At 34.5% G+C, this 27,727-nt stretch overlaps 2 protein-coding genes across 4 annotated transcripts; one reads left to right on the top strand and one right to left on the bottom strand.

The window, feature by feature from the left end:
- Positions 1 to 165: 165 nt before the first annotated feature.
- Positions 166 to 27,321, top strand: LOC125075282 (tubulin beta chain-like). Of its 3 annotated transcripts, none has more exons than XM_047687003.1 (13): positions 167 to 532; positions 4,828 to 4,939; positions 5,781 to 5,903; positions 7,079 to 7,180; positions 7,489 to 7,616; positions 8,935 to 9,039; positions 20,835 to 20,897; positions 21,180 to 21,294; positions 22,062 to 22,132; positions 24,399 to 24,538; positions 24,998 to 25,157; positions 26,299 to 26,400; positions 27,127 to 27,321. In XM_047687003.1, exons 1-13 carry the CDS (start codon positions 476 to 478, stop codon positions 27,220 to 27,222), a joined length of 1,374 nt encoding a protein of 457 aa, XP_047542959.1. In that variant the 5' UTR covers positions 167 to 475; the 3' UTR covers positions 27,223 to 27,321. The 3 variants fall into 3 exon arrangements, with proteins under 3 accessions (XP_047542957.1, XP_047542959.1, XP_047542958.1); XM_047687002.1 differs by having other exon boundaries at positions 8,935 to 9,050; positions 20,846 to 20,897; XM_047687001.1 differs by lacking the exons at positions 20,835 to 20,897; positions 21,180 to 21,294; positions 22,062 to 22,132; ... (2 more) ...; positions 26,299 to 26,400; positions 27,127 to 27,321 and adding exons at positions 9,393 to 9,507; positions 10,259 to 10,329; positions 11,662 to 11,801; ... (1 more) ...; positions 13,574 to 13,675; positions 14,378 to 14,572 and having other exon boundaries at positions 166 to 532; positions 8,935 to 9,102.
- Positions 15,946 to 20,596, bottom strand: LOC125075314 (zinc finger protein 721-like). Its single transcript, XM_047687037.1, has 7 exons — positions 20,588 to 20,596; positions 20,428 to 20,534; positions 19,393 to 19,546; positions 18,192 to 18,323; positions 17,830 to 18,030; positions 17,371 to 17,517; positions 15,946 to 16,256 (listed from the first exon to the last, which is right to left on the bottom strand). The coding sequence occupies exons 1-7, from the start codon at positions 20,594 to 20,596 to the stop codon at positions 16,119 to 16,121; spliced, it is 888 nt and encodes a 295-aa protein (XP_047542993.1). The 3' UTR covers positions 15,946 to 16,118.
- Positions 27,322 to 27,727: the final 406 nt, after the last annotated feature.

The following is a 27,727-nucleotide window of genomic DNA, read 5'->3' as shown; positions in this document are numbered from 1 at the left end:
CATTACTTAACTAATGAAAGTCTTGAATATGGTTATACATAAAATTTCTTCAAAATAAACTTTATACAGCTGTAATAAGGTATATAATTGTATGATAGTCTTGTAAAATCTAATGCAACCACACCTAGAACTGATTAGCTAGAATGTTGACTGTGTAGATACAATTTATATAGACCTCCATTAACAACGTCTTGCTAAGGAGACGAGGGTCTTATATTCCTGGACAATTATATCTTATGTCCAAAATAAAAATAACTCTCCATTAAAACAGATCTTATGAAATAAAAGTCCTTCATAAAATGGTAATTAGTATCAACGTTAGTCACTGTAGATAAGATATGTAAGTGTATTGATAAATTCGAACAATTTACACCATTTTGTGAATGACGTGAAGTTATGTGCATTTAAATAAGAATAAAAATAAATATCATCATTTAAGACGGTTAACTTTTTTATTGTATAATTTTATTTAAACATGCGTGAAATCGTGCACATCCAAGCGGGCCAGTGTGGAAATCAGATCGGTTCCAAGGTAAGTTATAAACAACTGAATTGTTCATAGTTACACCAGCATTTGATTTAAATTTGTTATACGCAATACACATGACAACAACGTGCATCTCATTATCCTAATATGTAATAGTTTGTCAAATTCGTTGACGTTTGTTATGGCTCCTTCTCAACTTAAAAAAAACGAGTAGTAATTCCGAACCGTTTAAAATCAATCTTATAATATTCCTAATAATATTTCCCTTTTTTTGTAGTTGTAAAAGAAAGTTTTGTAATAATGTGAACTAATATTATAACCTACATCTTGAGTTAGCCTATAAATGGATGTCAAAAAATGTGTTAACTGCGTACCTTTGACATACTAATAAAAAAAAAAAATGGCGAAATTATATTGTATATGAAAGTTAATACCACTATTTTAAATTGATTCCTTATCACATTTAATGACTAGTTATGTTAATTTTATTGTTGTGTGTAAAAATGCACACATTCATCTTAGTACTAGTATCGTAAAGAGTTTTGTTAGTTTTGTTTATATTCCGATTTACGTAAAAACTACTAATACAATTGATATGGAAGTTATATATTTATAAGTTAATAGTTTCATATCAAATATAGGCTGTGTAGTATGTTATATATTTTTTTATATAGCTTAATACAGCATAGTCGGAGAGAATATTGACTAGGCACTTTATCAAAACAATAACCGATACACAAAAAGGTTAGGTATTGAAATTATTTGTAGTCCTCTAAAGTGACTACAACATGTCTTTATTTAAAAGCAACTCAAAGCAATTACTTCTATATTTAAATAAATGCAACAAATTTCAATTTAATTGAATCATAATTAAGTTAATATTTATCGAAATTAATTAAATATTAATTCAAAACGGTTAAGATAAATATTTCCTTTTACATTATTCAATTCGGATCCGTATTTCTGTATTACGAGATGTTAAGTAAATACGTAAACGATTCATTAGCAAAGTGCCGGCTTTATAGATCGGTTTACGAATACTTGTATTTCATTGGTTAAATAATACCACGAAATACAAACCTTATTTACTCGTACTAAGCCGGGATAGGTAGCTTCTAGCTGTTAAGTATACTGTACTGTTGCAGTTACAAGCAAGTATTTGATAAATAGCTTATTCATTTAATAACGCCATTCAAACAAACGCCTGATGCGACCGAGCTAAGTGTTCAAATGTCAATTGGCTAGGCTATATAGCAACAGAACAAACACGCAATTTGCACTTTTTTACATTGTGAATGTGTTTGAAGTTTTTTTTTTTAATATTATTTAGTTAGGCATACGGACAAATGTTCGCCTATAGACATAGGCCCTGTAAGAAATATTCACTGAAACTAAGATGTTATGTCTCTTTTGCCTCCAGTTACACTGGGTCACTTACCCTGCAAACAATAATACTGACAATGAGCATTGCTGTATGACGGTAGAATATGTGTTAAGTAGGTGGTACCTACCCAGGCGGGCTGGCGCAAAGCACGATCACCACATAGTATTTATATATATTTTTTATTTAACAAAATAATAATAATCTTCAATCTAAAACGTCACGTGTAGGGTGGTTTTAATGTAGCTGTCATAATTTTATAATCATTACATAAAATTTTTATTTTCGTATCTCGTATTGACTGCCTCGTTGGTCTAACAACATAGATTTCGAGGTTCTGTGTTCAAATTCAAATCCCCGAGATAAAGGGTTACAGTAACATCTCATAAGTATGAAGTTTGTACACTTCCGTGCCTCAGAAGTACGTAGAGTTGGTTCTGTGTCTGAGCTATTTTAGGTCGTGTCGAATTTGCCGTCCCAATGGATTACAATAGTGACGGAATAGGGAGTGCACCCAGATTGTGCACGCACACAGTATGCCCGGCTTAGTTAGCAGTGGGGCTATAACGGTTAGAGTATAGCAACTGTTTCAATGAAACATTTGTCAGTATTGTCAATAAATATAGCAGTCGATAAATCAGTATTATGGAGTATAAGGCTACTGCATAGTTCCATAATACTGATTTATATTTTTTTGATTTGATTTGATATCAATCCGCAACAGATATTTGATAGCAGCAGTTGCTTTACCCTAACCGTAATAGCCCCATTTTTATCCCTTGAGATTGTCCGCTGTGATTTATGTAGGTCAGGATAACCCCTAGAAATAAATAGTTAATGATGAAATCTGATGATCCCATAGTCGATTTATCATTTTTCTAACTAGTTAGATGTATTCCTAACAATTTTCAACGTTGTAAAGCCACAATGATTCAACTAAAAAACTATGCTTGTAGTTTAAAAGTGTTGTGTAATAAAAAGGCAAGACATGCAATAAATACATAAACAGACTCATTTCGGTTCGAAACTCTATCTCAGAAGGCAATGATTACAAAATGATTAATTAAGCAACATTATGGATATTCGTTATCTATGGATATTATAAAGATAAAAAATATTTACTTAAAAATTGATCAATTTAGTTTTAAGGAACTAAAATTTCATATCTGAGAATTTTGTTGTGATAAGATACCTTTATGTAGCCACGAATTAAATTTATTTATAAAAATAACTTTTATTGCAGTTGATAGATTAATAGATGTAAAATAATCAAATTAATACAGAGTATACAATAAATAAGGTACATAATAGTAACAGATTGTTTGGCTGAATACATTCAACCATTACCTATGATACTTAACGAATAAACAAAAATTTTACAAAAAAAAAAAGTCTTCCAAAACAAATTAATATGCACTAAAAATTAAAAAAAAAATTTGCGTATTCTTCTACAACATAATAATCAAAGTACGTTTTATACTTATCAATATGTAGGTATGATCTATGAGTTTACCACTCAAAAATTTAGGGTACCTTCACACTTTAAATCTAACTCAACACATATCTATAATGTTCAAAATATTTTTTAGAGTTCTCCTAAGTAAAATGAAAAACATTAGACTACTTAAAAGTCGATTTACGATAATATAATATTGTTAGTTTTTGATAACCTCATACTTTTTGAAGTCGGTTAAAAATCTTTAGCGTCATTCGTTGAATTCGAAGTTGAGTTGTAGTATATGGTATATTGTAAACTTCTTATGATCGCAACGTACCTAGTTTAGATAAACTATTATTATAAATATGTTTTTAAAAAACATAAAAAAAAACACACACACAAAATGATATATCTATTATTATTATTATTATTATTAAAACAATTACCCAAAGGAGAAAAATTTCTCTCCGATCACATAGACATGATGGACCTATATCAGATAACATCTATCAACATACTTACATAGGTCAGGTCTGTCGAAGAATTATAATCTAAAATAATTTACGATAGCCATACAATATTATTGTATACAACATTAGTAAGATTAGTTGCCTCGTTGATCTTGTTTAGCTTACAAGGTCGCTGATTCCAAAGGTCTGAGTTTAAGTTTTTAAACAGCCATTAAAAAGTTTCTAAGTTTTTTCGGAGCTTCGAATTTGGTAGTGCATTACCGTGCTTACGAAAGTACTTTAAGCCGTTATTCCGGAGCCTGTACTATTTCTGATTGCGTCTGATTTGCCGTCCCCTCGGATTATCCATACTTGTGTACTAAAATATGTCTTGTACTTTGACACTTTAATTTTATTATCTTGAAAATGTCTCGTTTAGGACGACTTTACGATGACTCCAAAAATAGGTTAGTAATAAATCACTACATATTATAATACTAAATCCTGCTACTCTGTCCGAACGCCATAAACTCCAAAACTATCGAACGGATTTCCACAAGACTTAAGGTTGCCAGGTCGCCAAACCTAATCGCAGGACAGACCAGCTAGTTTGGCCGGACATTTGGGTAAAAAAATCTGTGTCTCAGTATTAAAAGATACGGTAAAAAAATTGTATGTAAAATCAAGATTTTCTGATTATTACCATGAATCTTGTAAATTTTAATGAAAAATATAAATAGAATCGAACATATCTCGTTTGAGAAATAAATAAATAAAATGTCAAAGGTCGGACACGCCGAACAGCGTTGATTTTGGCCGGACACACAATTCAGTGGGAGATTTAAAGGATGTTACTATATTAAAAAAAATTAAATAATAATAGACATGTTGGTTTAAAGGGGGTGTCAGATTAGCCAAGGGGTGGGTTACTGGGAGTCCACTGTATATGTAATATGCATTTCCATTTATTATTTTGTGTAAAATAAGGTACTTTACCCGAGCGAAGCCGGGACGGGTGGCTAGTCTGCAAATTAATTCAGTGTATATTTATAAGTTCGTTATCTTTTTCTAGTTCTGGGAGATCATATCTGACGAACATGGCATAGACGAGAACGGCATTTACAAAGGTGTAAGTCCACTACAAGCAGAGAGACTTAATGTTTACTACAATGAAGCTTCTAGTGGTAAGTTTAAAGTATCTAAATATATATACATACATATACATATATTAGGAATATGTCATATATATATATTTTTTTGTTTTTGTGGCTTTTATTTGTGCCAAGAAGGCACATATTAAATATATCATATAAGTTAAAAGTAGTAAAATTGGTACATTGTATCTAACTGGGAACTGAACTCCTCATTATATATATATCTATTTATCTTTTATATGTATATATACAAAGATAGATAAAAAGGTTGTCAAGCTATTTTCTTTTTTGTTTTTGTATCAACTATTATAAAAATAGAAAAAAATGCTTGCAATTGTACATTTTCTTCAAAACAATTACTTCCTTGGTGGTAGGGCTTTGTGCAAGCCCGTCTGGGGAGGTACCACCCACTCATCAGATATTCTATCACCACACAGTAGTACTTAGTATTATAGTGTTCCCATTTGAAGGGTGAGTGAGATAATCTTACTACAGGCACAAGAGACATAACATCTTAGCTCCCAAGGTTGGTGGTCCATTGGTGGTAAGGAATGTTAATATTTTTACAGTGCCAATGTCTATTGTAGCCACCTACCACTTAACATCACGTGGTTTATTTTCCCTTACAGAGAAAGATTTTGGTCCAATTTTGACCGCAGGACAACACTAGGTATATTTCTATATAAATTTAAAATAGCAATATCCTTGACTCTGTCTCTTACTGGTAATCAGAAAGAGATGTAAAACCTCTATTAGCTCATGTCGAAGGTCGTGACAGCAAACGACATCGACATGACGCTCTCTGCAGCCTACATATAATAAACTCAAAATCATTTGTTTAATTAATTTTTTTTTAATATTTTTTTTAAAGGAAAATTTGTCCCAAGAGCCGTCCTCGTGGACCTTGAGCCTGGGACCATGGACTCAGTGCGGTCCGGCCCATATGGACAATTGTTCAGACCGGACAATTTTGTATTTGGTCAGAGTGGAGCAGGTAAATTATCCTTTAAGTAACCGATTCATAACATTTACTAAACTAAAATTTATTTATTTATAACAAAATTAGTAGCGCTGTTCTGTAAAAACTAACTCGATACAAAACATAGTGTAATGTCACAGAGAGTTATACAATAATCACTTTAATATTTATAACATTTTAAGGTTATATGCACCAAAATGGCATATCACCGTAAGTCGGTTTAAAACTCTTTCAAATGAGATATTTGTATCTCATTTATGAGTGAACTTTAATTATATTATTTGCTTAAACTTTTTATAATTTTTGTAACAGAATCAAATAACCTTTCAGAATTTGAAAAAATATATGTATAAATATGCTTTTAAATGGTCACTAATTGACCTCAATCCAACCAATCCTGAGCACTTTGCATTCTCTGTCATCTTGAGATTGTCAGGTTATTTGAAATCATTTTTTATTATTGATTATTTTCAATCTTGTATTCAATTAAATTCTTAGTTTCATGGCTTTTAGTTATTAATCTTTTATCAGATCATACATTAGTAACTTTGCATTTCAATTAAGAAAAAAAGGTCATTTATCCGTATTCATATATCGCGTTAAATGAATATTAAAATATACTTACACTTAGACACCAAGAGATAGTCGATATTCGCTCTCAGTACAATCGAAAAAAAAAGAATTATCTTTGCGACCATTTCTAATTTTATGGAATATTTTATTGGTTTTATTAATTATATAATAGTTTTATGTATTATAGCTTCTCATCTCCAATAATTTAATATTTTTTAATACATAATGTGCAATATGATAGTGCATGGTGAGCCTGTAAGTAGTAGAACTTTTGCCTTTATAATTTTGATTCTTTTTTTTTTTTCATTTTGATGAAATATTGTATCTACTGTTAATGTATATTAAGAATGCACGATAGTCACTCTCAAGTAGCATTAAATTTATTTTAAGTCGATATTGTATCCAAATATTTTCGTTTGAAAGGGATTGATCTGATATAATTTTCCAAAGTAAGCACCAAAAAATTATGTAACTTTAGGTAGTGTTTACGATTTTTTTTAATTAGAATAATAAAATATAGTTTCTCAGGTTATCAATAGATGGCGTTAATGTATTTTAAACTGTGCTTTCACTAGACACCAACAGATGGCGTTAAATGTTTTTTTTTTTTTAAATAGGAAACAACTGGGCTAAGGGTCATTACACAGAGGGTGCCGAACTAGTTGATGCTGTTCTTGATGTGATCAGGAAAGAAGCAGAAGGATGCGATTGCTTACAAGGTATTTTTTTTAATTCACATTATTAATTAGAAACTAGCACTATTTTGAGAAAACTGACTTTCTGTTTTGACAAGAAAAAAAAATCGTGTATTAGCGTAAATCTTTTTATACTAATTGTATTCTACAGTTACGTTAATAAAATACATTTATTTTATAACATGTCAATGCTAAAATTATTATTTTCACCCAAATTCATACAAACTTTTTCATTGTTATCGAACCATCATATTGAAATACATTTTAAATATTTTTTTTGTCTTTTATTAAATAGTGATTTTTAAGTCTTATTTAGTATTTTTTCCTTCCAGGCTTCCAACTCACCCACTCCTTGGGCGGTGGAACCGGTTCCGGGATGGGTACGCTCCTCCTTAGCAAGATAAGGGAGGAATACCCCGATCGCATCATGACCACATTCAGCGTGGTCCCCTCACCCAAGGTATGGAAAGGTTTCGGGGTTCGTAGTATCTTGTACTAACCAGTACATCATCATCAAACCATACAATAAACAGATTATTATCGACTAAAATACAGAAATAGAAGTTTATTGAAATTATTTCTTTTGGTGCGCTTTGATATAATGATGAAAGTGACTGTTTACGATGCGCGCGCAGACATGACAACTACGCGATGAAGTCGCTCGCTAAACTGTCAACTAAGTGTCAAGTCGCTTGATATAGACAACTTCACACCATGTTTAATTCATCATCATCATCCTCCTGCCCTTATCCCAATTTCACTTGGGGTCGGCGCAGCATGTCATCTTCCATACTTCTCTACCGGACGTCATCTCACAAGTAACATTCTTTCTAACCATATCGTCTTTCATACAATCCCTCCATCGTTTCTTTGGTCGTCCCCTACCTCTATATCCATCCACATCCATGCTCAAGACCTTCCTCACAACATGGTCCTCATTCCTCTGCATAACATGCCCATACCATGACAGCCGGTTTCCACATAGCTATATATTTACAATGTTCAAATAAATATATATGTCGGAGGAGCGGGTTGCCGAACAGTTGGGTTCGGGGATTGATCCAACATTTGGAAGACTATGATGTGCAATGGAGATACTCACAAAATAAAACGTATTTAATATCGTCTGATCACTGTTTTAATTGATTCAACAATCGTACACCACAAATATCAAAGGTTTACAATGATTCATCTCGATTAAGAGCGAATGGGTTTGCGAGCAGCCGTCGCATTCGAGTCGCCTGTCAAAACGTAACGGCTCGCGTTGCCATGACACTTACAACTCAATTCGGGGTGACCCGCTCTTAAAAGTAAATCAGCCATCAAACATTATTGCCAGCTACTCGATTCATTAATTATCCAAATCAACAACCAAAGTAACCGCGCCCCGTTACATATAATAACACCGAAGTAGTATAACTTATCACGGCGGTACATAAGTACAGCTTTTTTAATTAAAAGCGAAATCATAATATTACCAATGTAAGAGAATAGTAGGTACCACCCTCTCATCAGATATTCTACTGCCAAACAGCAGTACTCAGTATTGTTGTGTTCTAGTTTGAAGGGTGAGTGAGCCAGTAACTACAGGCACAAGGGACATAACATCTCACTCCCCGAGGTTGAAAGCGCATCGTCGATGCAAGGACTTATGGTGATAATAAAAGAGTTACCACAGAGTCTATGGTATTATCTAAGTAATATTTGTCTATGAGTTACCATTATTTCGTTTATCAATAATTAATTTAATAGACTCAACAAAATAATTACATTGACAGGTCAGCGAGGTGGTCCTGGAGCCATACAACGCGACGCTCTCCGTCCACCAGCTCGTGGAGAACACAGACATGACGTTCTGCATCGACAACGAAGCTCTCTACAACATTTGCTTCAGGACACTACGTCTGAGCAGTCCAGGTTACGGAGACTTGAATCACTTGATATCGGTAAGTTTTTTTTTAAATATATTCCCAACAAATGACACCAGTTTGCTGCTACTCGCCACTAGATGGCGGTATAGGTCAACTAATATATACTTAATTCAACTTGACTTTCATAACAACTGAATCGTAATTTAACACAACTGTATTGAACGTAAATCTGCCACCGATTTGTAATGTAGACGCTGATAAGAACCGGCAAGTAACTCGTGAAGTTATTTTCCAACATTTGAGATATAATATTATGTCAGTTTAATACAATAATTCATTAATTCAACGTTAAATAATATTTTCAGCTCACAATGTCGGGGGTGACCACGTGTTTGCGGTTCCCGGGACAGCTGAACGCCGATCTGAGGAAGTTGGCTGTCAATATGGTCCCATTCCCGAGACTGCACTTCTTCATGCCTGGTTCGTTTTTTTATCATGATCCCACTGCTGCGATTCGGGTAGCAGAATTTCACAAAAATAAGTCATAAAGTTCTATAGTATTGGCCACTAATTTCTTCGACGCGATCTAATAAAATATTTTTAACATTACATTAACAGCCTGTAAATTTCCTACTGCTGGGCTAAGACCTCCTCTCCCTTTGAGGAGAAGGTTTGGAGGTGGTTTCCACTACGCTGCTCCAATAAACATTGGTGGAATGCACATGTGGCAGAAATTTATTGAAATTAGAAACAATGCAGATTTCCTCACGATGTTTTCCTTCACCGCCGAGCACGAGATGAATTATAAGCTCAAATTAAGCACATTTAAATTCAGTGGTTGCCTGGGTTTGAAGCCGAAATCACCGGTTAAGATGCACGCGTTCCAACCACTGGTCCATCTCGGCTCAGCTCAGCTAGAAGCATATAAATAATTAAAGTTTGCTAGGACTAGTACAATCAGTACAGTCCGTTCTCATATCAAAAACATTTTCATAATTCATGCGTCGATTGCGCAATGGTTCAAAGACGTCTAGCGAACTATTCCCTGTTCAAGTTAGCTTGATCTCTTTGACAGACGGGCGAGTGATGAGAAACAGAAAATATAACATATATAACAGTAGATGAAACGATGGAATGCGTGATTCATATTAGAATTCAATTTTTTTTTTTAACTAAAGAGGTGGTTCAACTAAAGAGGTGGTTCAATTTTTTTGGTGGTTTCTTTGCACAGGCTTCGCTCCTTTGACCGCGAGGAACTCCTTCAGCTTCCGTGCACAGACTGTCCCAGAGTTAATGACACAGGTAACTCATTCTATTGTTAAAACATAACATTACATTAACAGCCTGTAAATTTCCCCCTGCTGGGCTAAGGCCTTCTCTCCCTTTGAGGAGAAGGTTTGGAGGATATTCCACCACGCTGCTCAAATGCGGGTTGGTGGAATGCACATGTGACAAAATTTCGTTGAAATTAGACACATGCAGGTTACCTCACGATGGTTTCCTTCACCACGAGATGAATCACTGGGCCATCTCAGCTTTAAAACTTTACTAAATTAATAATAAGATAATGTTGCACAATTAAGCAAACAGTCATATTTATATGGCTTGGCTTGATGAGGATTTCAATACGTTTTATTCACTACCAGAGACATGTTCTGTAATAGACGAGAACATTAATGTTCAAAAAATATTTTGTTTAAATACTGTTCAAGCGTTGGAATTAAAGTTCGCTTCAATAAATCATCATCTAATCATACTATTGAAACGTACAGCGCTAGATCGCTTATAGTGTACAGTTTACTCGCGACCAAAACGTCGTAAGCGTCGGGAATTTCATGGCGCTTACGCTTTTAATTCAACGTTTGTTACGTTGAATTAAATCTATTTAAAAACTAAACTAAACTCTTTTCCATAGTCTAAGCTACTTTAAACTAGCAATTCTTTCTATACAGAAAATAAAATTAATTTCGGTTATAAGTCGATTAACAAATCAATAATCGTAATAATTATAAATAATTATTATTTACAAATATAAAATTATTATTAGTATACATGAGACTTAAGTAACATTGTGTATTGCACAAGAGTGTCCGCCAGCACAGACTCGTAATTTTACGCAATAGGCTATTTGACAATGCGAAAAATAAAGTGTCCATTATTGTAATCAGTATATATTATGAGTTTAAAAATGGATATTTATCAACGAAAGTTGAAAATAATAATTAATTAATCCAAAAATCCAAAAATAAAAATGCATTTATTTTAAAAGTTTGTCACGTGACACAAAACGCTCCCGGTTGGTCGGGTTTATGAGGACGTCACTTGCTCGTTAACATCGTTTGCCTACTGTACGTGGTTTATATGCGCCTCAGATTACAATACAGGCAAGTGACGTCATCGACCCCATCGCAGTGCCATATTGCCAAAGTAGCGTTTTCGCGCGCTATTTAAATATTCAATGTTTAATTTGATATTTTTAGCAGATATGTACTAGAATTAAAAAGCAAAACTTTTTCAACTAAATTATATAAAATGGATTTTGAAAACCAGTCAAATAGTCTATTCACCTAATTATCGTAGAAGTTACGTAAAACAATACGATTTATTATTTTAATGAGTATATAATGTTCACAGATGTTCAACCCTGGTAATATGATGACGGCTTGCGATCCTCGTCACGGTAGATATTTGACAGTAGCCACCATGTTCAGAGGCCAGATGTCCATGAAGGAGGTCGACGATCAAATACTAGCGATACAGAATAAGAATTCGAGGTAAGTATTCTGTTAGACGAATTCGAAACTCACCACAGTGAAACGATCATGAAATTTTAGAAATCGATATTAATGTATATAGTAAAATACCGTACTTTTTTCTCTTCATTTTATCAACCAACTACCATCCCATATATACAGCTTTTTGATTGTAAAACAAACATAAAAATCCTTGTTTTTTTTTCCGGCTTACACAGTTGAAATTCTCGGCTTTTCTCTGCTATAATAAGCATGTATTATACATATAAACCTTCCCCTTGAATCGCTTTATTTATTGACGAAAACCGCATTAAAATTCGTTGCGTAGTTTAAAAGTAGCATATATTCGTCCTTAGGACTCGTTTAAAAACATCAGTTCAGAGACCAAAAATTGAAAGTTTGACAGATGGACAGACAGACCGTTTTCTCGTCTTATTAATGTAGATTGAAATTATACAACTTCTTTTATTATTACAGCTATTTCGTGGAATGGATTCCGAATAACCTCAAAGTGTCCGTCTGTGACGTCCCGCCGAGAGGACTCAAAATGTCCGCGACCTTTGTCGGAAACTCGACCGCCATTCAGGAGATATTTAAACGGATATCCGAACAATTCACAGCCATGTTCAAGAGACGGGTGAGTTTAAAAAAATAGTACAGCTTGCAAGAGTTAAAACCAACATTGATATGATATTGATCGAGTTTTAAATGAACTGTGGTATTTATTATGAAGTCCTAAACAAAATGACATTTTAAATGTCAGCGAAGTTCTTAACGGAACTTTTTAAGTAAAAGAAAATTGAGAAATTAATAATAATTAACAAAACTAATTTACTTCTAATAAACTTATTACATGAATATAAAATAATAATTAATTAATAACAAAATACTTTAATCAACTTCTGGTTTGCTAATATTATTACAAAAACCAGTTATACAATGATACGCTGCTTCCCGCCAAAAAGCGAATCAATTTAAAAGACGTTTGACAGCTTGACGTATGACGTTCGGAAAGTTATACTAATTCTCCTTATTGTATTATAAATAAAGATATATTAAACAAGATATATTTCTATATATAGTAGAGCTATTAGTAAATCACATTAAATATGTAAATTTAAGGTTTGTTTATCTTTACTCCTGTCGGTGGAATATACTTGATGTATACAGATTGGTTTATCCTGGATAAAAAGGAGTCCACACTTAAACTTAACAAAAAAAAAACAAATGAACACTCCCTCGCAATGACTAAAAATGACCGTCGTTGATTTAATGTTACTGATGTCGTTATGTGACCTCAAGATATATGGGTCTAAATACATTAACAAACACATACACGACGACCTCCGTGGTCGAGTAGTGTGTACACTGGTTTTCATGGGTATGCCACTCCGAGGTCCCGGGTTCGATTCCCGGCCGAGTCGATGTAGAAAAAGTTCATTAGTTTTCTATGTCTTGGGTCGGGGTGTTTGTGGTACCGTCGTTACTTCTTATTTTCCATAACACAAGTGCTAAAGCTACTTACATTGGGATCAGAGTAATGTATGTGATGTTGTCCAATATTTTTTTTTTATTTATTCATGTACAAGGAGACTAAGAAATATAAGTGGTCTATATACACAAACAATAACATATATACTTTTAAACACAGACACAGGTGCATATAAAGGTAACGATAGAGACGCAATCAGGCAACACTCGTAATTTTCAAACCTTGAAATGTTGAGATTTATAAAAAAATCGTTTTGGTAAAAGATTACACATATTGATTTTAATTATTTAAACGTTAACAGGCTTTCCTCCACTGGTACACCGGCGAGGGTATGGACGAGATGGAGTTCACAGAAGCCGCTAGCAACATGAGCGACTTAATATCAGAATACCAGCAGTATCAGGTGATTATTTCTTTCAATTTTTATATTGTACTTGTTTACCTTTACCTATGGCACAAAAACCGTTACCCCTAACTTTACCCCCTCGATTGGTGAATAAAAGTAAATAAAATCTTTCCCTGGTACTCAAAATGTATCCATAACCAAAAGTCATCTGAATCAGTTCAGCATTCATGATATTAGTACAGATTACAGCTGACGAAGTTACTCTATTATTTATAATATATATCGTACAGGCAAAGAATAATAATTGTTACTAGACATTGGACTAGCGAACTAGTGGCTGATAACAATTGATCTATGACACCGTAGGAATGTAACAATTCTTAAAAATTGCAACATTGTCTATGTACAAATTTAATTGTCTTTGATTTGTGTTTCTTATTAAGATTTGATAACACGACAGAAGGTATGAGTAGACAACTTTAATTTTTTTCAAAACCAGATTATATTGTTTAAATATGTTATATTATCACATTAATATACAAATTCTAATTATAAAAGTCTATAATTGCTAAACTAGTTGTTTAAATAATTCCGGATTGGCGCCATAAATAATTTTTAGGTTAGTTATTAGAGTATCTTTTTTTTCCCTTTTGAAACATGTCAAAGATGTCGTACCATCCAGCCTCGTAACTTTGACAGTTATTTTGTTAAGTTAACCTTAAATATAGACACCATTGTCATTGATAATTTTTTTTATAGGATGCACATGTAGATGATGAAGAAGTCGGCTTTGATGAAGAGGAAGAAGAGGAGGAAGATCCAAATTTCACAGACACCAAAGAAATTTTGCATTAATGTTGCCCGATTGTAAATAATAAATAAATTACATTTGAAGTTATTACATAGGTGTTATGATAATATCGTTATAAATAAATGACATAATTCTAAAATCAATTTTTTTTTTCCTTCCTTCCTAAAACTTATTTAAAAATACTCGTATTAAATTGAGAAATTTTTAATTATATGGAAGGGATTATATATGTATATATTATATATGACTACAACTAAAACCGAAATTATTTAATGGACTTTTAGAGGTATGATGTCATACCCAATTCAATTATAAATTATAAATATGTATTTAATAAATTTGACAAAAAAAGACCTGCTGAGTTTCTTTCGCTGGTTCTTCTCAGGTTATGGTATTTTCCTTTCCGAACCGGCGGTAGTGCTTAATTTGACTATAATCAAAATGATAATTACCAATAAGTAAGTGTAATGATTCCATATTTAATAAAGGAATTTGAGTTTTAAGTTCGCGTACATGTACGTATTTATGATCGATAGAGATCACTTTTATTCTTGTAAACTTTTATCCCAAGGCAATCTTTCACTAATTTATATTCTTTATTGCAACAAGAAGAACAGGAGAACAAGAATTGACACGACATTGTTGTCGAGAGCTTGAATAAACATGGATTTGTGAAAAAAATGAGTTTTAAACTGTGGAAGTAAAATATAAGTGGATATAAATAGTTAAGTGAAATTGTATTGTATTATAAATAAATATATATTAATCAAGAGCTGTTCGTAGTGCATAATAATATCATATCTTTGGAATTATGACGAGTCAGAAACGAGTCGTGAAATAAGCTGCATTTTTTCCCATGAATACTTAAACCTTCTTAGTAATATCTACGTGGTAGTAGTACCACCCACTCATACGATATTCTACCCCCAAGCCACTTTGTTGTGTTCCGGTTTGAAGGAGTGAGTTAGTGTACACTACAGGCACAGGTTAACATCTTAGCTCCCGAGGTTGGTGGCGCATTGGCGATGTAAGGAATGGTTAATAATACTTACAGCGCCATTGTCTATGGGCGGTGGTGACCACTTACCATTAGGTGTTTGTAAAAAATGTTTAGCATTGTGCTGTCAATAAAAAAAGGGAAATATTTGAATAATCTGAATTTGTAATAATTTTTTTTCCATTATTTATATTTAATTTCAAATTAAATGACGTTAGGATTAATTTAATATAGAAATCTTAATAAATAAAAACACGACTGTATTAAAAATCATTTTATTATCATGAATATTATGTCAATAAATACAATTATACAATATTAATAACTTAATTCGAAGTCACTCACATACAAAGCATCTTTTAAAATCACATGTCTTTTTTTATTCGAAAAATTAAACTTATTGTCTATTGTGGTTATAGACAAGCATTAATTTTTGAATTCAGTTAAAAAATATACAAAACACAATTCGTATAAAATATAAATAAAAAATACTTCAGTAATGTTTTTTTTTAAAAAAAAAAACAGAGATTCAGTATTCAGCCATGTAACAAAAAAATGTTCTATTTTAAATAAGAACCAATTATAAAATTGTGATTATTTATAAATACAAAATTCACACTTGGAGATAATTTCCAAGAACGATCACCCATCCAAGTTCGACCGCACCATGTGACGCTCAACTCAGCCTTAAACTATATTTTCAAATTGTAATATATTGGTTTATCGTCGATGATATTGTTCATGTCGCCCATTTTGGGGTCACAATTCGGCCACATCGGCTGAGCTATGTCCATCTCGCTCACACCCACCGGAACTTGACCCATCTGACCCTGTAAACGTAGAAAAAGTTAATACATGTGCCCGTAAAGACGTGGTGAGTACCGCTCGTTTTCTAGCGGTTTCTGCACTCGGTACCGGTGAGTAATATACCCAAATTCATGGGAGGGGGGGTTAATAACGCTTAAATACGTTTTTCTAGTATATAGATAACATTAGGTTGCGCCAATGCGGGTTGGTGAAAATACAGGTAATATTTTATCACGAAACGAACAGATTATATCATCAACAGAGGTTTAGCACACGTAAACATAGCGGTGCTTCCTGAAATTGATTCTGTAATCTGCAAATATGGAGCATCCTCTATTCCTTCTCTCCTATAAAGCAATGAGACGGCACTCAGGCACAAGCAGAAGGTGATCTAGCACAGGACAGCACAGGACAGGACGGACAGGTGGCTTGACGGTAGGGCTTTGTACAAGCCCGTCTGGGTAAGTAACAACAAACAACAATACTTAATATTTTTGTTTTCCGTTTTGAAGACTGAGTGAGCCAGTGTAACTACAGGCACAAGGGTCATAACATCTTAGCTCCCAGTGTTGATGGCTCATTGACGATGTAAGGACTGGTTGATATTTCTTAGAACATAAATATATATGTGATGAACAATTACCAATACAACACAATATTAAAAAAAAAACTGAAGGGTTTGCATGCGTACCGAGGCCTATAGAGCCTAGGTGGGTGGCAACCTAGGAACTTTGAATCTGCGGCTTTATAAGGTAGCAACAAGAGCTAACGCTAAAAGACCTAACAATTTAAAAAGTTTATTCAGACTAAATGAATAAATAAATCTTAGTATTCATTAAAAGAATACTATTTAGAAAATTTTGGGCTAATAAGAACGGATCGGGTTCCATCACAGGACACTAACTATTGTAAAAAACAGCATTGCAAATCTGTTTATTTGAAAAGAGCAACTCTGCGAGTTTCTTGCCGTTTCTTCTCGCTGGAGACTGCTTTCCGAAACGGTGGTAGTATTTAAATATCGTCGATTCAAAAACGCTACATTGTGAAGTTTACTTGAATAAATTGATTTTGATTTGATTTGAACGCGATAAAAAAATATGTCGGTCTATCAACGAAATCCAGCATCAGTGTACTCACAGGCCTGTCCGCCCGCCGCTTCCCCCGGGCCCGCTTGGGCCAGGGCTTCTTCAGGTGCACGTACGTGATGTGCGCGCGCTTCTCGCTCGCGTGCTTGAAGCACTTCCCGCACATCTCACACTTGAACGGCTTCAGGCCGGTGTGGATCTGTAACGTTAAGAATTTTGAATATTATGTACAAAGGAAACATTACAATACGTTTTTTTTTATGAATAATTTAAAGATATTTTAATGACAAACGTAGAATGTACTCAGACATAAATTTTCGACGAATCGAAGGACGCACGAACGCACTTTACGAAAGAAACAAATCATGTTTCGATGGCGGTTGCTGTGCGTGCTGAAGCTCTTCCCGCACAGCGCACACGAGGGGGCGGTACTCACGAACATGTGTCGCTGGCGGTTGCTGTGCGTGCTGAAGCTCTTCCCGCACAGCGCGCACGAGGGGGCGGTACTCACGAACATGTGTCGCTGGCGGTTGCTGTGCGTGCTGAAGCTCTTCCCGCACAGCGCGCACACGAAGGCGGCGCGCCTGGGCGCGTGCACACGTCTGTGCGCGACGAGCCGCTGCCGCATGCGGAACGCCTTCCCGCACGACTCGCACGCGAAGGGCCGCTCGCCCGTGTGCACCCAGCGGTGGTCCTTCAGCAGCGCGTAGCTCTGGGGGGGGCACGGTTGGAACTTAGTTATTTTTTTAACATTTAACTCCTTATCCTGGTCACCATCACTCACAGATACTGGTACAATAATAAATATGGATCAATAAATTTGTCAGTAGAATTAATGATTGGGTTGTACTACCAAGATGGACTCATACTAACTTGGAACATTCTCCCGCACACCTCGCACATGCAAGGCGACTTCATCGACGGATATTTCGTTCGGTTCTTGTCCGGGTGCATCCGTCTGAAGTGTCCGTGGTACGCCCTCGAGTCTTCTAGTTGGAGACCGCACTGGAAACACACATTACAACCGATTAGGCAAAAATATCTATACATATAATAAAATTGGAATGTCTGTTTGTTATATAAAAATAACCGCTTTTTACTAAATGCATTTGTACATATACCGAAATAACTTTTTTCAAATTTTTTTCTGTCTGTTTATTCCGGCTAATCTCTGGACCGGCTCGACCGATTTTGGCGAGACTTTCACTGACAGATAGCTGATGTAATAAGGAGTAACTTTAGGATAAAACAATAACTTTTTTGTTAAATTCAAACGCGCATGAAGTCGCGGGCACTGCTAAGTTAATTAATAAACATTTAAACCAATAAAAAACCTTTCCCTCTCTCTCTCTCTCTCTCTCTCTCTCACTCTTTCTATTGTATACGGTTTGCTATAATTTTAGGATTTTAATTATAATTCCACATGTCAACTATACTCAACTCGGATACCCCGGTCACACATTTCCACTCGCGTACAAATTTAATCTTTAAAATTCACTAACCCATATCAACGTGTTCACAATAAAACAAGCCTTATATTGATTTTTTTTTCTATTATCAAGCAAGTGAAGTTAGACATAGCCGTTTATACTGACAACCAAGTAGTTTGACTCTGGTCAGTGCAGCTGCTGCACTGTCTATAAGTTTGATACTTTAAGTCGGGGTAAAAATTTTGCTTATTATCTTGATGTTGCAATATTTAATTAAAATTAATTTTGTAACAATAATTAAAAATAGTCTGTCCAGGATTCAAACCGAGATGACCCAGTGGTCAGATTTCGGGTTCGAACCCAGGCAGGCACCACTGAAGTTCACGTGCTTAATTTGTGTTTATAATTCATCTCGTGCTCGACGGTGAAGGAGAACACCGTGAGGACACCTGCATGTGTCTAATTTCAACGAAATTCTGCCACATGTGTATTCCACACACTGTCCAGGATTTATTGATGAACCCATTCTTGACATATTTTCTAATATACTAAATTTCTTATAAAATATGTCTCATTCTATTATCAGCTCGGTGAAGGTCGTTTCAGGTTCGGATCTTCTACTGTTACGATATTTCCATAAATACCTGTTCACACGGTATCGGGCCCTCGGCCTTCCTCATCTGACTTGGATATATTTTCTTCTTCTCATCGTCATCGTCTCCATCTTCTATATTTCTCCTCTTTTCTCTTACGATACGAGATCTACCTTTTCTCATCTTGTTAGATTCTTTCGAATCGCTGAAACGAACATTTACACGTTAATCTAACCGACTTTGAAAATTGAAAACTATTGAAAATCTCAGCTCTGTACTATAATACGCATGTATTATACACAGGGTTCGAAAAGATATCTGGATATATATCTGATATATATCCAGGCTACGAAAACGAAGCGAATTTCATTCTGTAAACACTTAAAAATGTAAAGTTTTTTATTAAAAAAAAAGTAACAGAGGGATTAGTGTCTTATCTATTTAAGAAATAAATTTTTAATGAACACTTAAAGAACAAGTACCTTTTATTATTATATCTTCATTTGTTTGTGAGATAAATCAACTAATTTTATTTTAATATTTAATTTGTAATCGACTAAATATAAAAAGTAATAATTCAGAGTCAGGTCTTAAGCATCGATCTATGAGTGTTGTTCAGAAGTTAGGAAAAAATCTATTGATATATATCCGCGAACCCTGATTACACATATAAACCTTTCTCTTGAGTCGCTCTGTTTATTGGCCAAAACCGCATTAAAATGCGTTACGTAGTTTAAGAGCCAAGCGCACAGAGCGGGAAGCGACTTTGTTTTATAACACGAGAAAATCGACCAGCGCCATCTACCGTCACGCGAGGCAAGTTTTATAACACGAGAAAATCGACCAGCGCCATCTACCGTCACGCGAGGCAAGTTTTATAACACGAGAAAATCGACTAGCGCCATCTACCGTCACGCGAGGCAAGTTTTATAACACGAGAAAATCGACCAGCGCCATCTACCGTCACGCGGGGCAAGTTTTACAACACGAGAAAATCGATCAGCGCCATCTACCGTCACGCGAGGCAAGTTTTATAACACGAGAAAATCGATTAGCGCCATCTACCGTCACGCGAGGCAAACTTACGAGTCGCTCGTGTTGTGGCGCGCGGACACGTGCAGATGTCTCCTGTACGCTTCCTGCGACACGAATCGCACGTTGCACAAGTCGCACAGCGGACCGTCTTCAGGTATCTGAAATATATAAATACTTATTTTTTTTCGGCTATTTCGTAACGTTTCGTAACTGAAAACATACTAAACAAATCTTATGTATTGATAGCGTGAGCCGACTTTTGTCCCAGTGATTATGGAACGATGGCTGCACGTAAATGATCGGTTATGGTCTCACTTTGAAGAGCTCCAGCCGGAGATGCGCAGAAAATTTAAGAAGATTCTTGATTACGAAAAAAAAGTTTATGGCCGGTTAAGAGAAAAAAAAAGAAAAACGTAAACAAAATTAAAGTAAATTGTTATCGACAAACTCTCTACAACATTTGCTTCAGGACACTACGTCTGAGCAGTCCAGGTTACGGAGACTTGAATCACTTGATATCGGTAAGTTTTTTTTTAAATATATTCCCGACAAATGACATCAGTTTGCTGCAACTCGCCACCAGATGGCGGTGTAGGTCCAACCAAAATATACTTAATTCAACTTGACTTTCATAACACTTTTGAATCGTAATTTAACACAACTGTATTGAACGTAAATCTGCCACCGATTTGTAATGTAGACGCTGATAAAAAACTCTAAAGTTATTTTCCAACATTTGAGATATAATGTTATGTCAGTTTAATACAATAATTCATTAATTCAACGTTAAATAATATTTTCAGCTCACGATGTCGGGAGTGACCACGTGTTTGCGGTTCCCGGGACAGCTGAACGCCGATCTGAGGAAGTTGGCCGTCAATATGGTCCCATTCCCGAGACTGCACTTCTTCATGCCTGGTTCGTTTTATTATCATGATTCCACTGCTGCGATTCGGGTAGCAGAATTTCACAAAAATTAGTCATAAAGTTCTATAGTATTGGCCACTAATTTCTTCGACGCGATCTAATAAAATATTTTTAACATTACATTAACAGCCTGTAAATTTCCTACTGCTGGGCTAAGACCTCCTCTCCCTTTGCGGAGAAGGTTTTAGAGGTGGTTTCCACTACGCTGCTCCAATGAGCATTGGTGGAATGCTCATGTGGCAGAAATTTATTGAAATTAGAAACAATGCAGATTTCCTCACGATGTTTTCCTTCACCGCCGAACACGAGATAAATTATAAGCTCAAATTAAGCACATTTAAATTCAGTGGTTGCCTGGGTTTGAAGCCGAAATCACCGGTTAAGATGCACGCGTTCCAACTACTGGTCCATCTCGGCTCAACTCAGCTAGAAGCATATAAATAATTAAAGTTTTCTAATAATAGAAATAGTTTAACATACAAAGGGCTTGAATCTATAATAGCTTTTTAAATAAAATCAGTACAGTCCGTTCTCATATCAAAAACATTTTCATAATTCATGCGTCGATTGCGCAATGGTTCGGAGACGTCTAGCGAACTATTCCCTGTTCAAGTTAGCTTGATCTCTTTGATAGACGGGCGAGTGATGAGAAACAGAAAATATAACATATATAACAGTCGATGGAACGATGGAATGCGTGATTCAAATTAGAATTCAAATTTTTTTTTAACTAAAGTGTGATGGTTTTTTTTGCACAGGCTTCGCTCCTTTGACCGCAAGGAACTCCTTCAGCTTCCGTGCACAGACTGTCCCAGAGTTAATGACACAGGTAACTTATAAAACTTTACTTAGTTTAAAATAAAGTAAGTTTTCATTAATATATTTATGAGATAATGTTCCACAGTTAAGCAAACGATCGAAACGAAGTTTGAAAATTCCGCCATTTTTATTTTTTTCGAATGGAATGGAAAATCCCGCCAAAACTAGCAATTCTTTGTACACAGATAATAAAATTTATTTCGGTTATAAGTCGATTAACAAATCAATAATCGTAATAATTATAAAAAAATATTATTTACAAATATTTATTTATTTTATTTATTTATGTACCAACAGAGTATACAGAAAATTATATAAATGAAAAATGTGTACAAAGGGATAACTTATCTCTAACAAGAGATCTCTTCCAGAAACCCTGAATTTAGTGGAGATTATTTGTAATACATATTTATGGTGTAGGTACAATATCAATTAGTTTTATATTATAGAATTCAAGTAGACTTAGCGATAAATGAATATATTACACACTAAATACAAATATATACATTAATATATACCATTATCTATAATATATATATACATTCAACTTACATAGATACAAAAAATATATATACATACATATAAAATAAATTAAACTTAAGTGGCAAGAAAGTGTTGCTTAACTCTGATTTTAAACGATTTTATCGTAACATTATTATGGAAAATATTATCTGGAAGAGAGTTCCATAGGCGAGCGGCAACAACGGAAAACGAGTTACCATAGGAAGTAGTATTAAAAAATGGTACCTCAAGAGTTTTCGACGCCACACATGCGCGTACTGGTCTTTCACGAGCAGGACAAAACAGAAAACGCTCATGTAGGTAATCAGGGCTACCATGGTTTAATATATTAAAAAGAAGCGATAATATGTGCAAGCTCCGGCGAAGTCGGATAGGAAGCCACTTTAACTGACGTCGAAATTGAGAAATGTGATCAAATTTGCGCAGACCGTAAATGAAACGAATGCACAAATTTTGAAGTCTATCTAGTTTGTCAAGTAGCTCTTCATTCGCATCAAGATAGCAGATATCAGCGTAGTCCAAGATGGGAAGAAGAAGGGATTGTGCAAGTAATATTTTTGTTTTAAAAGGAAGGAAATTCTGCAAACGTTTTAGAGAATGCAGAGAGAAATGGACACGTTTACTGACTTCGTTAACCTGAGCTCTCCATGATAAATTGCAATCTATGACTAACCCCAGATTAGTAGCTTGGTCGCTATATGCAATTTGAGTTCCATCATAGACAATTGATGGTACAATGTCCCAATTAATTTTGCTACATAACTGTCTGGTACCTATTACCATTGCCTTCGACTTCAAGGGATTAACAAGAAGCCCAAAGGATGTAGCCCAGTTCTTAATTTCAACAAGATCATGATTGATATCATGTATGGTCGAACACAGATTTGATAAGGTGGCGTGTCTATAAAGCTGTAAATCGTCTGCATAGAGATGGTAGTGAGAAGAAATAACTTTGGTAATTTCATTAATGAAGATTGAAAACAGAAGAGGAGAAAGTACGCCGCCTTGCGGAACGCCAGCAGAGAGATCAGCCCAGTCCGAGGAAGCCTCATCAGACTTTACCATCTGCCGACGACCACGAAGATAAGATTGGAACCAATCAATCACAGGCTGAGCAAAGTTAAGTGAGCGAAGGATACCAAGCAATACATCAAAGTCGACTGAATTAAAGGCATTGCTAAAATCGAGCAAAATGAGAATAGTAAACTCTCTTTTGTCCATAGCGAAGCGAATGTCTTCAGTGACTTTAAGCAGTGCGGTGGAAGTACTGTGACCGGAACGGAAACCGGATTGAAAAGGACTAAGGAGATGATTATGTGTTAGGAATTCTGACAGTTGCTTATGTACAACGTCTTCAAGGATTTTTGATAGGATAGGCAAAATCTCTATATTTAAACGTTTGTCACGTGACACAAAACGCTCACGGTTGGTCGGGTTTATGATGATGTCACTTGCTTGTTGGCTTACTGTATGTGGATTATATGCGCCACAGATTACAATACAGGCAAGTGACGTCATCGACCCCATTGCAGTGCCATATTGCCACAGTAGCGTTTTCGCGCGCTATTTAAATATTCAATGTTTAATTTGATATTTTTAGCAGATATGTACTAGAATTAAAAAACAAAACTTTTTCAACTAAATTATATAAAATGGATTTTGAAAACCAGTCAAATAGTCTATTCACCTAATTATCGTAGAAGTTACGTAAAACAATACGATTTATTATTTTAATGAGTATATAATGTTCACAGATGTTCAACCCTGGTAATATGATGACGGCTTGCGATCCTCGTCACGGTAGATATTTGACAGTGGCCACCATGTTCAGAGGCCAGATGTCCATGAAGGAGGTCGACGATCAAATACTAGCGATACAGAATAAGAATTCGAGGTAAGTATTCTGTTAGACGAACTCGAAACTCACCACAGTGAAACGATCGTGAAATTTTAGAAATCGATATTAATGTTGTATATAGTAAAATACCGTACTTTTTTCTCTTCATTTTATCAACCAATTACCATCCCATATATACAGCTTTTGGATTGAAAAACAAACATAAAAATCCTTGTTTTTTTTTCCGGCTCCGACAGTTGAAAATCTCCGCTTTTCTCCGCTATAATATGCATGTATTATACATATAAACCTTCCCCTTGAATCGCTTTATTTATTGACGAAAACCGCATTAAAATTCGTTGCGTAGTTTAAAAGTAGCATATATTCGTCCTTAGGACTCGTTTAAAAACATCAGTTCAGAGACCAAAAATTGAAAGTTTGACAGATGGACAGACAGACCGTTTTCTCGTCTTATTAATGTAGATTGAAATTATACAACTTCTTTTATTATTACAGCTATTTCGTGGAATGGATTCCGAATAACCTCAAAGTGTCCGTCTGTGACGTCCCGCCGAGAGGACTCAAAATGTCCGCGACCTTTGTCGGAAACTCGACCGCTATTCAGGAGATATTTAAACGGATATCCGAACAATTCACAGCCATGTTCAAGAGACGGGTGAGTTTAAAAAAATAGTACAGCTTGCAAGAGTTAAAACCAACATTGATATGATATTGATCGAGTTTTAAATGATCTGTGGTATTCATTATGAAGTCCTAAACAAACTGACGTTTTAAATGTCAGCGAAGTTCTTAACGGAACTTTTTAAGTAAAAGAAAATTGAGAAATTAATAATAATTAACAAAACTAATTTACTTCTAATAAACTTATTACATGAATATAAAATAATAATTAATTAATAACAAAATACTTTAATCAATTTCTGGTTTGCTAATATTATTACAAAAACCAGTTATACAATGATACGCTGCTTCCCGCCAAAAAGCGAATCAATTTAAAAGACGTTTGACAGCTTGACGTATGACGTTCGGAAAGTTATACTAATTGTCCATATTGTATTATAAATAAAGATATATTAAACAAGATATATTTCTATACATAGTAGAGCTATTTACTAATGTAAATCACAAGATATATGTAAATTTAAGGTTTGTTTAGCTTCACTCCTGCCGGTGGAATATACTTGATGTATACAGATTGGTTTATCCTGGATAAAAAGGAGTCCACACTTAAACTTAACAAAAAAAAAAACAAATGAACACTTCTCGCAATGACTAAAAATGACCGTCGTTGATTTAATGTTACTGATGTCGTTATGTGACCTCAAGATATATGGGTCTAAATATATTAACAAACACATACACGACGACCTCCGTGGTCGAGTAGTGTGTACACTGGTTTTCATGGGTACGCCACTCCGAGGTCCCGGGTTCGATTCCCGGCCGAGTCGATGTAGAAAAAGTTCATTAGTTTTCTGTCTTGGGTCGGGGTGTTTGTGGTACCGTCGTTACTTCTTATTTTCCATAACACAAGTTCTAAAGCTACTTACATTGGGATCAGAGTAATGTATGTGATGTTGTCCAATATATATTTTTTTATTTATACATGTACAAGGAGACTAAGAAATATAAGAGGTACATATACACAAACAATAACATATATACATTTAAACACAGACACAGGTGCATATAAAGGTAACGATAGAGACGCAGTCAGGCAACACTCGTAATTTTCAAACTAAAAAATCGTTTTGGTAAAACATTACACATATTGATTTTAATTATTTAAACGTTAACAGGCTTTCCTCCACTGGTACACCGGCGAGGGCATGGACGAGATGGAGTTCACAGAAGCCGCTAGCAACATGAGCGACTTAATATCAGAATACCAGCAGTATCAGGTGATTATTTCTTTCAATTTTTTTTTGTACTCGTTTCTTTATATTGTACTCGGTTACCTTTACCTATAGCACAAAAACCGTTACCCCTAACTGTACACCCTCGATTGGTGAATAAAAGTAAATAAAATCTTTCCCTGGTACTCAAAATGTATCCGTAACCAAAAGTCATCTGAATCAGTTAAGCGTTCATGATATTAGTACAGATTACAGTTGACGAAGTTACGCTATTATTTTGTTTATAATATCTTACAGGCAAAGAATAATAATTGTTACTACACATTAGACTAGCGAACTAGTGGCTGATAACAATTGATCTATGACTCCGTAGGAATGTAACAATTCTTAAAAATTGCAACATTGTCTATGTACAAATTTAATTGTCTTTGATTTGTGTTTCTTATTAAGATTTGATAACACGACAGAAGGTATGAACAGACGAGTGCGCTTAAATTTTTTTCAAAACCAGATTATATTGTTTAAATATGTTATATTATCACATTAATATCCAAATTCTAATTATAAAAGTCTATAATTGCTAAACTAGTTGTTTAAATAATTCCGGATTGGCGCCATAAATAATTTTTAGGTTAGTTATCAGAGTATCTTTTTTTTCCCTTTTGAAACATGTCAAAGATATCGTACCATCCAGCCTCGTAACTTTGACAGTTATTTTGTTAAGTTAACCTTAAATATTGACACCATTGTCATTGATAATTTTTTTTATAGGATGCACATGTAGATGATGAAGAAGTCGGCTTTGATGAAGAGGAAGAAGAGGAGGAAGATCCAAATTTCACAGACACCAAAGAAATTTTGCATTAATGTTGCCCGATTGTAAATAATAAATAAATTACATTTGAAGTTATTACATAGGTGTTATGATAATATCGTTATAAATAAATGACATAATTCTAAAATCAATTTTTTTTTCCTTCCTTCCTAAAACTTATTTAAAAATACTCGTATTAAATTGAGAAATTTTTAATTATATGGAAGGGATTATATATGTATATATTATATATGACTACAACTAAAACCGAAATTATTTAATGGACTTTTAGAGGTATGATGTCATACCCAATTCAATTATAAATTATAAATATGTATTTAATAAATTTGACAAAAAAAGACCTGCTGAGTTTCTTTCGCTGGTTCTTCTCAGGTTATGGTATTTTCCTTTCCGAACCGGCGGTAGTGTTTAATTTGACTATAATCAAAATGATAATTACCAATAAGTAAGTGTAATGCTTCCATATTTAATAAAGGAATTTGAGTTTTAAGTTCGCGTACATGTACGTATTTATGATCGATAGAGGTCACTTTTATT

Source organism: Vanessa atalanta, chromosome 30 (assembly GCF_905147765.1).
Source record: "Vanessa atalanta chromosome 30, ilVanAtal1.2, whole genome shotgun sequence".
Taxonomy (NCBI): Eukaryota; Metazoa; Arthropoda; class Insecta; order Lepidoptera; family Nymphalidae; genus Vanessa; species Vanessa atalanta.
Note: the sequence above shows the minus strand (reverse complement) of the source record. Positions and strands in the feature narration are given on the sequence as shown.